At 47.2% G+C, this 14,546-nt stretch overlaps 1 protein-coding gene across 7 annotated transcripts in view; it reads right to left on the bottom strand.

Annotated features, from left to right (window-relative positions):
- The window catches only part of TANC2 (tetratricopeptide repeat, ankyrin repeat and coiled-coil containing 2), a 228,425-nt gene that overhangs the window by 96,746 nt on the left and 117,133 nt on the right, over positions 1-14,546 (bottom strand). For all 7 annotated transcript variants that reach the window (XM_027664736.1, XM_027664738.1, XM_027664737.1 and 4 more), the window contains one exon: positions 1,694-1,842. In XM_027664736.1, coding sequence (XP_027520537.1) covers positions 1,694-1,842 — 149 coding nt within the window. The remainder of the gene's footprint in view (positions 1-1,693; positions 1,843-14,546) is intronic.

Genomic DNA, 14,546 nt, shown 5'->3' with positions numbered 1-14,546 from the left:
TGCTGACAGCAGGAGACGTTCACAAAGAAAGGGAAAAATTAACTTGGTAATTGAGGAACCAGCCTCTCTTTATCTTCTCCAGCACATGAATAGCATTCAAAGGCCCTGGAAAACTTTTTCATGCAAAAATTAGCACACAGCCCAAGATACCAATCTATTTTAGAGGACAACTCTCTGCTGTTTCTCTTTAGATTTTTTCTTTTATTTATTCTCCAAAGACATCTTTGGCTTCAGAGAAAAGATGGGAATTTAATTTTTGTCAAAAGGCAACAACAAAAGGAACCATTTATAGTAGAAAGCTCTGCTTGGCTTTGAAGTATTCAGTTCAAATAGGTGCCTGTTAAAAGGACATTTTCTGGCCCAATGTATAGTAAAGTCCATTTCAAATCCATCACAACTTGCATTAAAAATTTGAATGAAAGTGTTAAAATGTGTGTGTTAAAGACAAAAACTTGACAAAACTACATTTCTTGGTTCTCAAGCAAACTTTAGCCCAGGAGATCAAAAACCTTTTGTGTCAGTCAACCCAACCTGGCCTTGGCCACTTCCAGGGATCCAGGGGCAGCCACACAGCTTCTCTGGGCAACCTGTGCCAGGGCCTCCCCACCCTCACAGGGAAGAGTTTCTTCCAATATCCCATCTAACTCTGCCCCCTGGCAGTGGGAAGCCATTCCCCCTTGTCTCGTCCCTCCATCCCTTGTCCCAAGTCCCTCTCCAGCTCTCCTGGAGCCCCTTCAAGCCCTGGAAAGGGCTCTCAGGACTCCCTGGAGCCTTCTCTTCTCCAGGTGAACCCCCCAGCTCTCCAGAGGGGCTCCAGCCCTCTGGGACCTCAGTGGCCTCCTCTGCACTTGCTCCAACAGCTCCATGTCCTTCCTGTGCTGAGGACAGGCTCTTCCTGGCTGCTACTACTTTTCACCAACTCTTTTTTTAAGGAATTCAGGTCCTCTGAATTACACCTGTGTTGAATATCTCAGTGACCTGTGCAGAGCCACACAATGACTCTTAGAGAATTACAAGTGGTTGCTGAGTTTCATCCTCTTCTGCTACATATTGGACTATCCACCTGTCACTTAAAAAAAAATGGGGATGGAAATGTCTCTCCTAGTTTCATTCTCATCCCACCAACACCGTAAATCGTCCAGGCTTGAGGAGAAGGAGGGAGAAATTCAGGCTCAGGCAGTTTTCACAAAATCTATATCACAGCCCGGAGGATTTTTGCTTTCTAGCCAGCCAGGAGGGATGTAACAAGCTCCATCACAATAAAGATTTTATGATTTGCCTTCTCTATCTGTTTTCAAGCATGAAATCACCTTGTTGGGCAAACACGAGCAAGAACTGTGACTATCTGTAAAATCAGGCTATTACCACATCCCTCTGCCTCGTGCAGGGCTCGGGAGCCTTTATGTTAAAGCACTTCTGAAACAGCGAAGACAGAGGCAAGAACAGCTTATTTTGGTCACTGTAATCTGATTAGAAACGCTGCCCACTCCTATATTTGCAGCAACAGAAAAACAACAGCAGCTTTTCCACTGGGCAGCAGCTGATCCCTGAGTCACTGTGGGACGAGGGCACACAGCCTTTCCCTCAGCACCACTGGGAGACACTTGGCTGCCGTGGAGTCAGACAACACCCACCCTCTCCCCTGCTCCAGACAGATCCCAATCCACGCCAGCAGGGCTCAGGGGGGCCATACCTGGTTCTCGTCCTGCACCTCCATGCTGTACTGGGGCCCTGGCTGAACCTCCGTGACTTTCTCTCCGAGGAGGAAGCCCAGGCGAGTCATGAGTGTGTTTGCTGCCTCATCTACGGATGGAGGGGGTCCCAGCTCCTGCTCAGCGTCACCTAAACGGGAAGAAAAACCAGGTTCAGACAGGAATTGTTTACCTTGGCTGCTGCTCGGGGGTTTTGCCAACGCGACGCCGCCACCTCTTCCCGCTGCGCCCGCGGGATCCGGGTTTTCAGGTTATTCGTGTTGTTCAGGCCTGTTTTACCATTCTGTGCTGGTCATTCATTTTAGGCCGTGCATTGTCAATATGTGTTTTTTCCAATGGTTAGCTGTAGTTCCTCCTCTCATTATTTGTTATTATCTCCCATGGAAGCAAACCCAGGCATCCTGCTGTCCCACAGCACAGCCACTGGAGGACGGGAATGTCTGGAGAAAGGAGAGCATTTGCCCTCCTCCCTCACACAGGAACTGCCTACAAGTTACTCACAGAGAAGGCCAAGGCTACAGGTGCTGTTTGGAAAGGATTCCATGAGCTGCAGAGCAGCCAACCTGTGCTTCTGAGTGGTCAAGAGGAAAGATCAGGACAGAAAATCCATGTGCACCTTCCACTGTCACCTGCTGTCCCCAAACTTGCTCGTGGTTATAGAGAAATCAAGCCTCTCCAGACACCAACCCACCTTCTGCACTCACCCTGTGGGCCACAACTCAAAGTCCACCTGCCAATTTCCCATCAAGGCTATAAAACAGACCAAAACCAATGTTCTAGATAATTGTTCCTGATTTTTTCCCACCACCTGAAGGAAAAGTGGCACAGAAAAGCTCCCAGCCAGCAATGCACACCAGGAAAAGGCCAGGCATGGATACTGGCACTTCTGCATCCATTTGACTTTATAACAAAAATCCTTGGAGGTTTTTAACTTGCATTATCACACATAAGTTGGGTTCTGAAAGTCAAGTTCACATCACACCAGCATCAGGGTCAACCCTGAAGGTCAAGTTCTTGCCACGTTACACTGAAGCAATACTGTGCTTAGTGCAGTTGCAGGAGACTAATTAGGATTTGCAATTAGCCTACAGTTAATTATTCATCTGATAATGTACAATCTGGAAAAGAGCCCGTCTCCATTTCCCAGCTCTGTCCTGGTTTGGGCTGCAGCTCCAGTAAAAGGATGTTACCTTACATAAAATATTGCTTTTTGATAACTGTAACTGAAACCCACAGATCACAGAACGTGGGATATGTACAAAACCTCAGGAAATTTAAGCCAGTTGCTTCCAGAAATCCCCATTTACTCCCACAGTGTACAGCTCAAGCAAGTTTACAGCGATTTTCTGGTGTCTCACTGCTGCAAATTAAAAACCCCAGAGCATCTCCCGTGCAACCACGGGCTGTGTTCCTCCAGCACCAGCTCTGGGAGCCGAGCATCTGGAACAGTCCTTCCACGGTGGCTTCACTGTTATGAAAATGGATGATACAGTAGGATCACAGGAGCCTTCCTTTAAGTTATTGAATCCCCACTGTACTGCTGGAACCGACGCTGACGTGAATCCCATAGATTTAAGAGAGACAAATTTAGATGGATGGCCCAATTTGCTGAACTGCTGACCACCCACAGTCAGTCTGGGGGCATTTACTGTCTCTGGGAGCCCAAGCCAGAACAGAGGCACTTACGTAAAATGAAAATTACAGAGACTTTTGTTTCCAAGGTTATTTTTTTTTTCCTTGCAAAAGGAAGACTTTCAGACTTTACCCTGAATAGCTGTACCCAGGATATGGAGGTTCTGAATCATTACAAGTTTACTGTTCTGCCTTCAGGACCAGGGTATTAATAATACTCAAACAGTGCTGGTTACACATCTGGGCAGAAAGGAACAGCTGGATCTACCTCTGCACTGCCCACCTGGGAGGATTTGGGAGTGCCCAGGTGATGCTTGGGCACTGCAGGGCACTGGGCACAGCCAGTTTCCTTCAGCTCAGTGTTGGGAACTACTCCCAAACCAAACTCACTCCTTGGAGGTTGAGTTTAAACTTGTCCTTCTTTTTTGTTTTACTGCCCCTAAGAAATCCCCACCAGGCACAAAACTGGCTTTCACCTGCAAAATAAAGAAAATTTCAAGCTTATCCAGGTCACTGCATTGGACCATGGAAGATACGGAGGATAATAACTGTCTGCTTTGATGAGAGTCCTCATGGCAGGGGGTAGAACCACAACATCTCTGAGGTCCCCTCAACCCAAACCATTCTGTGATTGCAATTCAGAGAATCATGGAAAGGTCTGGGTTGGAAAAACCATCAATTCCCACCCCCTGCCATGGCAGGGACACCTTCCACCAGCCCAGGTTGCTCCAAGCCCCGTCCAGCCTGGCCTTGGACACTTCCAGGGATCCAGAGGCAGCCACAGCTTCTCTGGGCAACCTGTGCCAGGGCCCCCCCACCCTCACAGGGAGGAATTCCTTCCCAGTATCCCATCTAACCCTGCCCTCCTTCAGCTTAAGGCCATTCACCCCGTGGAGTGTCCCATCACTCCACGCTCACTACCTGTGAGATGCTGCTCATGGCTCAGGGTATCAACAGCTTGAGCTCTGAGAGCTCCACATTCCATGCAGAACTATCAATTATTTTATTATAACCTGGCTTTCAAAGTACAGATCACTTTGAACATAAGCAAAGCTCCACTGTACTGGATTATTCCCTCCTTAGGTCTTAAAAAACACGTGCAGTTGTTTAACTGAGTGTCAAAGAAGAGACAGCACAGCTCTGAGGTGCCTTGAATGGGTATTATGGAAAGAAGCTGTAAGTTGCCTTTCAGGGCTGACAGTAAGACCTAATACTCTCTTCCTAAGTTCAAGGAAAGGGTAGAAGTTGTTTTTTCTCCCCTCCCACGTGTGCCATCCAGTCGGTGCTGCAGCCACATTTTACACTCGCCTCAGCACACTCGGTTCCTGCAGCCTCACCAGGGAAATCTGAGCACAGAGCTGATAACTGAACTGGCCTGAGGTATTTTTAGCTTCTCTGACACCACTGCTGTAACAGCTACAGCAGCTCAAACACACCCCCCAGCCAAATCCAGCAAGCAACCTCTGGTACATCCACAACCAGTAACACCCTGCCCAGCTGGGCATGTGAAAACCCCAAATCCATCAGTGCATCCAACATGCTCACCATGGTCTGGAGCTGCTGCACCAGCTCATGTGCCTCTGCATCAACAGTCAGTAACACTAAAAGCACTAAAAGCTCAGTGCCAGGAATTTTAAAGAAGAATAAAAAAACCCTCCCTGACTCATTGCACGTGCACGAGGCTTTTTAAGAGTTCTGTGTAACTTGCTGTCCCTTTATGTTCAGCACAAAGCTTATAATTTTATATAAACACACATAAAACTACGGGAGGAAAAGGGTTCTTGGGAGCTGATGTGCTGCTGTGCTGGGAGATGACTCAAACCCACCCACCCACCCAGCCAGGTCTCTGTCAGCTCCCCGTGGCCATCAGAGCACAGAACTTGGGCTTTCATGGCAGCTGACAGCGTTCCTTAGCTGTTCCTGTCGTTTGTGCTCAGGGAATTGTGCTCAGGGACTCTCTCCCACCATTCCACAGCCAGGTAAGTGCCACATCCCATCTCCAAGTCAGCTGCATTTGCCTGTCCAGGTCTTCCAAGCGCTTCAGAGCAGACAAGTCTTGAACACATTCCTAAATCGTGGTAACTCCTACTCAGCAACTTCACCGTGGCAGGGAAGGCTGAGTTCAGTTCTTAATGAAAACAAGGGAAATGATTCTTCTATAGGAGGGGAAAAAAAAAAAAGGCAATTCTTTGGTTTCCACGATGGAATTTGGGATTAACCCAAATGGTTCTGGGGTGCTTTGGTTTGTTGCCCAGGAAAGCAGAGCTGGGGCTCACCAGAGACTGATGGAGCCCAGCTGGGCTGTCAGGGAGAGATTTAAGGAGAATACTCTCTGCAGGGAAACGCCCATGGAATGGGCACAGCAGTGACCCAGCCTGGCACCCACCAGGAACCAGCCTGGCTCTGAGGGGAACCACAGAACGCTTTGGGTTGGAAGGGACCTTCAGTCAGAGTAATGGAGCCACATTTATGTTGGATTTTCCATTGCTTTTCCACCACCATGAAGATGAGACTTCTCCTAAGGGAGCACTGGGCACAGGAGCCTGAGGGGCTGGTTTGGAATTCCCTCCCTTCCCTGGCTCTGTGCTGGGAACGGGAAGCTCCTGCCCTCCTGATTTTCCCTTCTGTGTGTCCCGCTCTGGATCACTCCAGGCACGGAGCAGTGTTACATCTGCAGGCTCTGAGCTCCTGTTCCCAGTATTCTAATGCTCTGGGAGATAAAAATGCCAAATAACCTAAACACAGGCAGTATTTTATTCTAAAAGGACATCCCGTTTCACGTCTCTTTGAGAGCTTTTATTTATTTCTGCCATATAATCCTACAGTTACCTGCTTTTTCCAAAGATTAAGGATTAAGAGAAGTATCCTTTAACACCATTTCTACCAACTACCAAAAATTCAGTTGCATATTTCATATAATCTTTTATTATTATCTTTCACTCTTTAGAGGATACCTTTCATTTCTGTACAGTTCACTAAGAAAGACTCTGAATGTCTTATTTTTGCATTCTTTCGCTTTTGCAGTGCAAAGGAGGGCTGGTTGCTTACATTTTTCTTACCAAAAAATAATAAATAATCCCTGTACTCCTTGGACAAATTACCTCTGCTTCTAAGCAGGCTGCAGGCTTTGGAGACTAATCTGTCTTGGAGCTGTTCATGGATTTTTATTTATGTCATTAGAAATAAGCAATTCCCTGCAATGTGTTTGTGCTCTGCACAGGCTGGGTCTGTGATGAAAGTCCTTGGACCGGTGGCCAACAGCTCGTAAATCTCTGACTTCAGTACCTGAAATGCTGACTCCAGGCTTGGAGCACTTGGCCTTCCAATTAAACACAGCCAATTCCAAGTGGGGAAAAGTTTCCCTATTAAATGATTGGGGAATCATTTTTAGTAACGTTTAAAAAAGGCATTTTTCGTGTGGGGTCAGTAAATGTAACAGTGGGTGCAAAGGGGACACCAATGGAAGAGGGTTTTAAAGGTGATTATAGACAAGGTGAGTCGTGTTCTGTTGGGGTTGTCCCAGCCCTGGAAGTGTCCAAGGCCAGGCTGGACAGGGCTTGGAGCAACCTGGGCTAGAGGAAGGTGTCCCTGCCCATGGTAGGGGGTGGCACTGGATGAGCTTTAAGGTCCCTTCCAACCCAAACCATTCCATGACGTACAAAACTAAAAGAAACAGGAATATGGGATTTCTCCACCTCTCCACCATGATTCTTTCCTGACTGTTTACTTTGCTTCTGGATTGAATTACACTGGAACAGATGCCCCAAGAGGTGGGACAGGCAGGGAGAGCAGCAGAAGGTTAATTAGATTGGGGGTCGGGGATGCCGGGAGGTTGTTTTGCCAAGGAGAGCACGTGTAGCCAAAGGCAGGGCAGGCTGGGGGACAGAAAAGCTGCTGGGGATCGACTGATTGATCCATGGATCGGCTGAGAGAGGGGTGGGAGCGGGGCTGGATCAGCAGTGAGGTCACTGGAGCTCCGTGGGGTGAAGGAGAGCGTGGGATGAGGGAGGAGACAGAGCATCACCACCACCAACCTGCCCGAGAGCTCCTCACCTGCCTGAGACTGCAGGATAACAAACATTTCAAATATTTCATTTTCAAATATTACACTTAACTAATTACTAATAATAATTAAATCCAACATTCAACTATTTAGACACTTCAAAAAGAGTGAAGATACCCAAGGCTCACACATCCACCTTTTTTTCCCTTTATTTTAAACAGCTGCAGCAGATCCCAGAAGTGCACACCCCCACACCTGCCAGCTACCTCTGCCATCCTTTTAAGTTAATGACTTTTTCTTTTCTTTTTTTTTTTTTTAAAAAACTGAACCGAAAAAAAAAAATGCAAATTAGAAACATTACAACCTGAGCCTGTCAAGCAATTTCTACCCCTGGATCCTTCCTCCCTTCAAAAAATTCAACCCACATTAAACCCGTCAGCGGAGCTCTGCAATTCACCCTGGAATTTACCTGATTTAGGCCGTTTAGGAGCAATTTTACGGAGCCTGGCAGCTCTTGCACACGTCTTACCTACAAATACCCTTCGGATTTTGGAAGGGGTCAGCTCTTAACACCTCTGTCAGCGTCAGAGGGAGCAGGATGGAGTTCATAAGCGCTCATAAATGTTCAGAGCGCTCCTTGAAAATCAAATATAACGTTTCACAACAGTTATAAGGGTCGCTCTTTTCAAGAAACCATTCAAAACGTACGATGTTTTTGTACGTGATAATTTTCAAACAGTGTTTCTCTTCCCTCCTTTCAGTTCCTGCATGAAAGCTGCCACACATTTCAGCTGCAATTGCTTACAAGCAAATGAAATTCCTTTATGATTTATTTGGTAATGCTGTGACTGGTTTGATAGGCACCATCATCTAATTCCAGATAAATGATGGAGGGCAGTGCCCCTGGGAGACACTAACAATGAGTCTGTACTCCAGAGAATATTTTGGGTTTAATGGTTGTACTTTGACTTCCAAAACATCTGAAATCTATTTCAGTGAATGTCTAACAAGAAGAAATAGGTAAGAGTTCCCTAAAGCGACACCATCCCTGAATTTGCCTGAATATGAGACTGAATCATCTTAAAAAAATGAATAACTCTTAAATTAGCCAAGAAAAAAATAGAATAGTTCTGTGCAGAGAGCAGGCACCTATGGAAGGGGAGAAATAAATGAGACCATTTTGGATTTTGATCTTCAATTACATAACTGCAGAGTTTTATCTAACAACTTCCCTCTCTCCATGTGACCTGAATCTGTCCCGTTATTATGTACATCTGCTTTAAATTATTCTGGATACACTTGAGCTGTATTTGGAAAACGTCCTTGACCATTCCTGCATATCCCCCTAATCTCAGAATTAATGGAAGATTTTTTTATTAGTCTTGTTTACATCGAGAAGAGACTTTTTTTAAAAATTTAACCACTGAGGGACGAAGCTGCCCAACCCCAGCACTGTAAATGTCTATTTTTGTACCACTGCACCTCCAACCCTGGTGTTGGTTTGGGCCCCTCAGGACAAGAAGGACACAGAGGGGCTGGAGCGTGTCCAGGGAAGGGAATGGAGCTGGGAAGGGGCTGGAGCAGCAGGAGCAGCTGAGGGAGCTGGGGGGGCTCAGCCTGGAGAAAAGGAGGCTCAGGGGGGACCTTCTGGCTCTGCAACCCCCTGAGAGCTGCAAAGCCCAACTCATCTGGAAGAAAGGGAACATTATACCACGTCCTGGGGTTGACCAAGGACCCACCTGCCCACTCTCTGCACTAATATAAGCACTAAAAAACAGCTCAGCTTTTAGGGGCTGCTCTGTTCAGTGTCATTGTCCCCCCTCTGCTGGGTACTGCTGAGGTCACACCTCAAATCTGGGGTCAGTGTTGGGCCTTTCAGGACAAGAAGGACATGGAGGGGCTGGAGCGTGTCCAGGGAAGGGAATGGAGCTGGGAAGGGGCTGGAGCAGCAGGAGCAGCAGGAGCAGCTGGGGGGGCTCAGCCTGGAGAAAAGGAGGCTCAGGGGGGACCTTCTGGCTCTGCAACCCCCTGACAGGAGGGGGGAGCCGGGGGGGGGTCGGGCTCTGCTGCCAGGGAACAAGGGACAGGAGGAGAGGGAACGGCCTCCAGCTGTGCCAGGGGAGGGTCAGGTTGGACAGCAGGAAAATTTCTTCACCAAAAGAGTTGTCCAACCCTGGAACAGGTAGTCCCCATCCCTGGAAGTGCTCAAAAACACGTGGATGTGGCACCTGAGGACGTGGTTAATGGTGAACGTGGTGGTGCTGGGGGAACAGCTGGACTTGGTGATCTTAAAGGTCTTTTTAACCTTAACAATTCTATGACTCAAATATTAATAGTTCTGTGAGAGCAACAGAAAACAGCCTGACCAACTTCAACTCCACCACTGACAAGTGGCAGAGTAAATCTATTCTTCTGGATGTTGAGCCCAGAGCCCTCTCCTCTGCCAAAAAACAGCCACTGAGCTTTGGGTGGGTAAAACTGCAGCTCCAACTCAACCTGTGCCCCCTGTGCAGCTCCCCTTGCCCCACTGCCTCCTGCTCCATCCAAGAATTTCTATAAGAAAACTGCCAGAATTCCCACCATTAATCCCACTCCATCAGCCTCCTGCACCACTTCCACAGACATTTCCTCTCAGAAGAAATTCAAACAAAAGGAATTCTCCTCAGCCCAGCACGTAAATCCTGCTCCCTCCCCACCACCTTTCCTGATGATGTCCTTTAATATTCCTTCAGTCCTTTAATATTCCTTCAAGCCTTTAATAATTCCTTCAAGTGGATTGTCAGAAAGACAGTTATTTTTAATCCCAAACCCTTCTGAGCCAGAGCAGGCAGTGAGTGGAACTTCATTGCTCTCACAGGGTCTAATTCCATGCATTTCATGTTCTAGAGATAAAACCACCTCTGCATGTACATGGGGACAAGTTTTCCTGGATTTCAGGACCAAAGAAAAGGGAATGGGGGAAATGAGAGGGTATTCAGGGCACTGATCACAGAACAATATGATATAGAGGAAAAAAAGTCCATGATTATCATGAATATGAGCCTGGGCATGTGGAACATCTCCTGAAAGCAGGATTACATTTCGATCCCTGCAAAGGTTCCTGAGCTCTTTAACAAATCAAGGACATGAGGATGGAGGCACAAAGTCCCCCCCTGATGGAAAGCACAGATGAAATTAGTTCTTCCTTTACAGTTTTGGCATTTTAGCTCTAAAACATCCCCTGACCACAAACACAGGTCTGTGCTCCCAGCTCTGAACACTCACCACTGATTGATTAAAGGCCTTGGCTCCTAAATAAAGTTGTTTGGTATTTATTTTTAGGTTTTTCAACTGACCTTTTATTCCAGACAGGTTTGAGGCTGGTGTCTTACACTCTTAGTGATGCAGGTGGGGGGGGTTAATATCAAAAAAGGACAAATACTCCCTTAAATACTATTTGTTTCATAAAACCTGTTTTTATTTTGCTATATTAGGCATGTTGCATCATATACACTCAAATAATATCTTTAATTTCAGCAACTGGTCTTCAAAACCTCTCACATTCCCTCCTCCTCCCATTTCTCACACCATAAAACTGAGAGAAATCTCACAGGAATTTTGCAGAACCTGCTCCCTCACGGTCAGGCCAACCCTGCCCAACTAACAGGGGCAAAAAAATACATATATTTATTTATGTATGTATAAAACAGGATATTTCCATCAATGTGCAAAATCAATTTAGATTTCCATCTGCAAAGCCCACACACTCCTTTCCATTCTCAGCAGCTACAAGAGGAGCAGAGCCAGCTCAGACCCTTTTTTTGTCCCCCCCCAAGGCAGCAACCAGCCCCAATTTCAGCACTTTGGGAAGAAAAATCTGCAGAAGGGCATTTTGACAAGCAACTTTCCTTCTCCCAAGATGGTTTTGCCAGGTCAAAACCCAACGAGTATATCATGAGCCAAACCTTTACTGGTTATGACTTTCCTGTCCCCCTTTGACCACTGTTAACTGGGAGGTCGTGGGGTTGTAGCTGAGCAAGAGACAATGACAGCACAAAGGCCTTGTCATCACCTGATCTGATCTGATCTATCAGCACATCCCCAGAGCAAATTTATTATAAGCAAATCAGACTAAACTGTGACCTTGCACTTGCAACACTGACAATAACCTCAAAAACCCACTACACCATTATAGAGCTAAATAAGATTTCCTAAGTTCTGTCTGGGTATAAAAACTGCTACAGAGAACGGAACAATTACTGTTGTTACCAGCTTTTAGAATGCCAAGCCAGGTTGGAACAATCTGGGCTAGTGCCAAGTGTCCCTGCCCATGGCAGGGGGTGGGACTGGATGAGCTGTAAGGCCCCTTCCAACCCAAACCATTGATGATTCTCTGATTCTTTTCTGTGCTATTTTCAAACAGAACCAATGTCTAGGGCTGTTCTAACATCCCTTCAATGACTGGAGAGGGAAGACTACTGTCCATATGGATGAGATCCATTTAAAATTTACTGCTTCTCTAAAGCATAAACTACATCAATGAAAATCTTACCCCACTCAAACCAAATCCCCCCAACAGCACAGTGAGTTACTCAGGATCTGCATTTCACCCATAACATTTGCTACAGTCTCAGCTCAAAGACAATTTTGGAGCCTGCAGTAAGTTCCTGACCACTGGAGGAATTGGACCAGGCTGGTACAACCAGTGCTTCCCAGCAAGGCTGTGCTTCCAAACTGGCAGCCGGCCAAAGCGGTCGTGTTCCAATTCAAAGGAATTGTTTCCAAGCGATCTGGAGTCAAATAATTAGTGACATAAAACATCAAAAATCCTGCTTAATGAAGCAGAAAATCTACTGTGGTCCAGGAGGGTTGTGAGCAAATTGATCTCCTCTCTTCAGGGGTCCAAGTGCAGCTTTGCTGCCCCGGAGAACGGAGCAGACGGGATGGGGGAGACCCGATTTCACAGGGGCAACAACAAACAGCCAGGCTGGAAAAGGATAAAGAAGTTCTTGTTCTGCGGGCCTGGGGAGGGTGAGGAAGTCAAGGCAACTGGCAGGAGAGCACCAGTCATGGTGTGGCTTTCAGAGAGCTGCATATTTTCACTCAGGAGCAGCTCCCCATAGCGTCGCTCAGGCTCAAGGACTTCGATCGGCCCGGCTCGTGTCGGCACTGGGACATGGGAACCAGGCCTATGGAAGAATGGAGCACTTCCCTACGAATGCAACCACCCCTCCTTCTGCTGGTAGAGCTGGTAAAATCAACAGGGAAGGGTCTGCCTCCATAAAATGCTGAAACAAAATGACAGCAGCCCAAAATATTGTGGGGAAAGAAGTGGAGTTACTGAGTGCTTCCTCTGGACTGCGGAGTATTTGGGAATAAATATCTGAGCCAGGAGAAAAAAGGGAGGGCTGGTTACTCATTAATTAGTCACTAACAGCACAAGCATGACCAAGAACTCCAGCAACCATCATCTCCTTCCTTTCTGCCTCCCTTAGCACCCCAGTATTTCCACTCAGGACAGGCATAAACACAAGGTGAAGCCCGACTTCTGAATAAACTTCGCCTGGAGAGCTCCTAAAGACCTCAACAGCTGCAGGAGCTAAAGAGGAAGATGAGGTTTGTAAAGACATTGAGAGCATTGTAAGCAGGAGCCCAAAGGCAACTGGGACAGGGCTGTCACCACCAGGCCAGGTTGTCACTGCCCCAGGACCCATCGTGTGCCAACACCAGCCTGGCAGGGGCTGAGCAGGAACAGCATCCCCACAGGATGCACAAGGCTGAAGTGAATCCCCAAATCTAGTTTGACAGGCAGTATCCTCCCCAAACTGGAGGTACTGAAGGGTCTTCTCTCCAAAAGAAGGGAAAATCCAGAGGCAATGATTTAGTTTTGGCCAGAACTGATAATTATAAAATGCAAGTGCAGACCAGAGCTCCTGTGACACTTCAGGAAGACACTGAGAAACACCAGAGCCTTCAGCACTGAGTGGGCAGCACTGCTGGGAGTTCAAAGGGCACATTTTACCATTCTGCCAGCAATAAACTGAGATCCTGAAGGTGGAAAAGCAGCTGCAAATTTCACTTGGATGACACTGGCAGCAGATGCCTTTGATTACCAAGTGTAATAGATTGTCCAAAAGAAATTAAGCAGAAGGCAAACAGGAGAGAGATTTGTTACCTGAGACCTACAGGGGGAAAAAAAAATCCATTGCAACTTTTCAGTATGATTTCTGGGTCTGAGTCAGGAGACTTTGACCTGTGCAGAATCTGTCAGGTTTAAGATAAATCCATGTCCCGTGATCTAAGCCAGAGCTGAAACTGCTGCAGAGTGAAATTCCAGGTAAGTTATCCATCATTAGAAGGTCCAGTGACTCCAGTGGAAGACACAGTGATGTCCCATTATTAGCCATGTCTTTGTCCCATCTACAATAGATAACTTTGCTTTACAGGTGGATGTCTTTGGCCAACAAAGGAGCTGAAGATGGAGCCCTTTGCAGAAGAGGTGATTTGAGGCATTTGAGCAAGCAGAGACTACTGGGATAGTGCTGGAGATCTGCACTGGGCTGAGAGTCCAGGACCTGCCATCATCCCATGTACCCCATCCACTGGAACAGTCCCTGAACTTACCTAAATCCTCCCCTTTGCCTGCAGCACAAAGTTCTACACCCAAAGTGGCACAGAGAGTCAGCACTGGAACACAACCCTGGAGCAAATCAAACGCTCCAGGCCCCATCCAACCCAGCCTTGGACACCTCCAGGGATGGAGATGTTCTCAAAAAGACAGAATTTATATGCATTCCTGCAAAACCTGCCCTCACCTTCAACAGTAATGACTTCAAACTGCCAGAGGGCAGGTTTAGATGAGATATTGGGAAGAAATCCTTCCCTGGGAGGGTGGGGAGGCCCTGGCACAGGTTGCCCAGAGAAGCTGTGGCTGCCCCTGGATCCCTGGAAGTGTCCAAGGCCAGGCTGGATGGGTTGGAGCAACCTGGGCTAGTGGAAGGTGTCCCTGCCCATGGCAGGGGGTGGCACTGGATGGGCTTTAAGGTCTTTTCCAACCCAAACCAGTCTGGGATTCTGTGAATTGGAAGCACTGGTGCAGGCTGCCCTTGTTTTCAAAAAACAATCCACTGGAAGAGGAAACTCCTCAGGCAGCAGCCACTCAATCAACAGGAAATCTGTTGATTTGGAAGGAAAGGAGGTTTCACACTCATCCTCTCAGG

Source organism: Corapipo altera, unplaced genomic scaffold (assembly GCF_003945725.1).
Source record: "Corapipo altera isolate COAL_440 unplaced genomic scaffold, ASM394572v1 142, whole genome shotgun sequence".
Taxonomy (NCBI): Eukaryota; Metazoa; Chordata; class Aves; order Passeriformes; family Pipridae; genus Corapipo; species Corapipo altera.
The sequence above is the reverse complement of the archived record's forward strand: the minus strand, read 5'-3'. Positions and strand labels throughout refer to the sequence as shown.